The 418-nt window shown below is 53.3% G+C and overlaps 1 protein-coding gene across 1 annotated transcript in view; it reads left to right on the top strand.

Moving 5' to 3' along the window:
* Window positions 1-418, top strand: part of LOC119586552 (leukocyte elastase inhibitor A-like) — a 3,171-nt gene that overhangs the window by 2,057 nt on the left and 696 nt on the right. The window contains exon 4 of the mRNA XM_037935310.1: window positions 157-392. Within this exon, the coding sequence (XP_037791238.1) occupies window positions 157-392 (236 nt within the window). The remainder of the gene's footprint in view (window positions 1-156; window positions 393-418) is intronic.

Here is a 418-nt window from a genome sequence, read left to right as displayed (position 1 = left end):
TGATCTAGTTAGTATTTGGGGTTAAAATATTTTGATCTGTTAGTAAAAGAAGACACATTTAGGTCTAACAGAACTCAACTTCGCTTGCCAATCTAGGATAGCTATAATAATCCTTTGCAAGACTCTCCTTCCAGCATCATCTCCCTCCCCCTGCAGGCGTCTCGGAGGAGCTGGACGCCGACGTGGTGGAGCTGCCGTACCGCGGAGGCGCCGCGTCGCTGTTCGTGCTCCTCCCGCGGGACAGACGGACCGGAGACGAGCTCGACCGGATGCTCCAGCGCCTCACCCCCGCCGCCCTCGCCTCCGCCGTCGGGAACTTGACTCCTACTAAAATTCAGCTGAAGTTCCCTAAGTACAAGCTTGAGAGTAGTCTTCGAAACGAACTCATACAGGTGAGGTGGAGGACCATAATGTTGTA

This window comes from Penaeus monodon, chromosome 21 (assembly GCF_015228065.2).
Source record: "Penaeus monodon isolate SGIC_2016 chromosome 21, NSTDA_Pmon_1, whole genome shotgun sequence".
Lineage (NCBI taxonomy): Eukaryota > Metazoa > Arthropoda > Malacostraca > Decapoda > Penaeidae > Penaeus > Penaeus monodon.
Note: the sequence above shows the minus strand (reverse complement) of the source record. Positions and strands in the feature narration are given on the sequence as shown.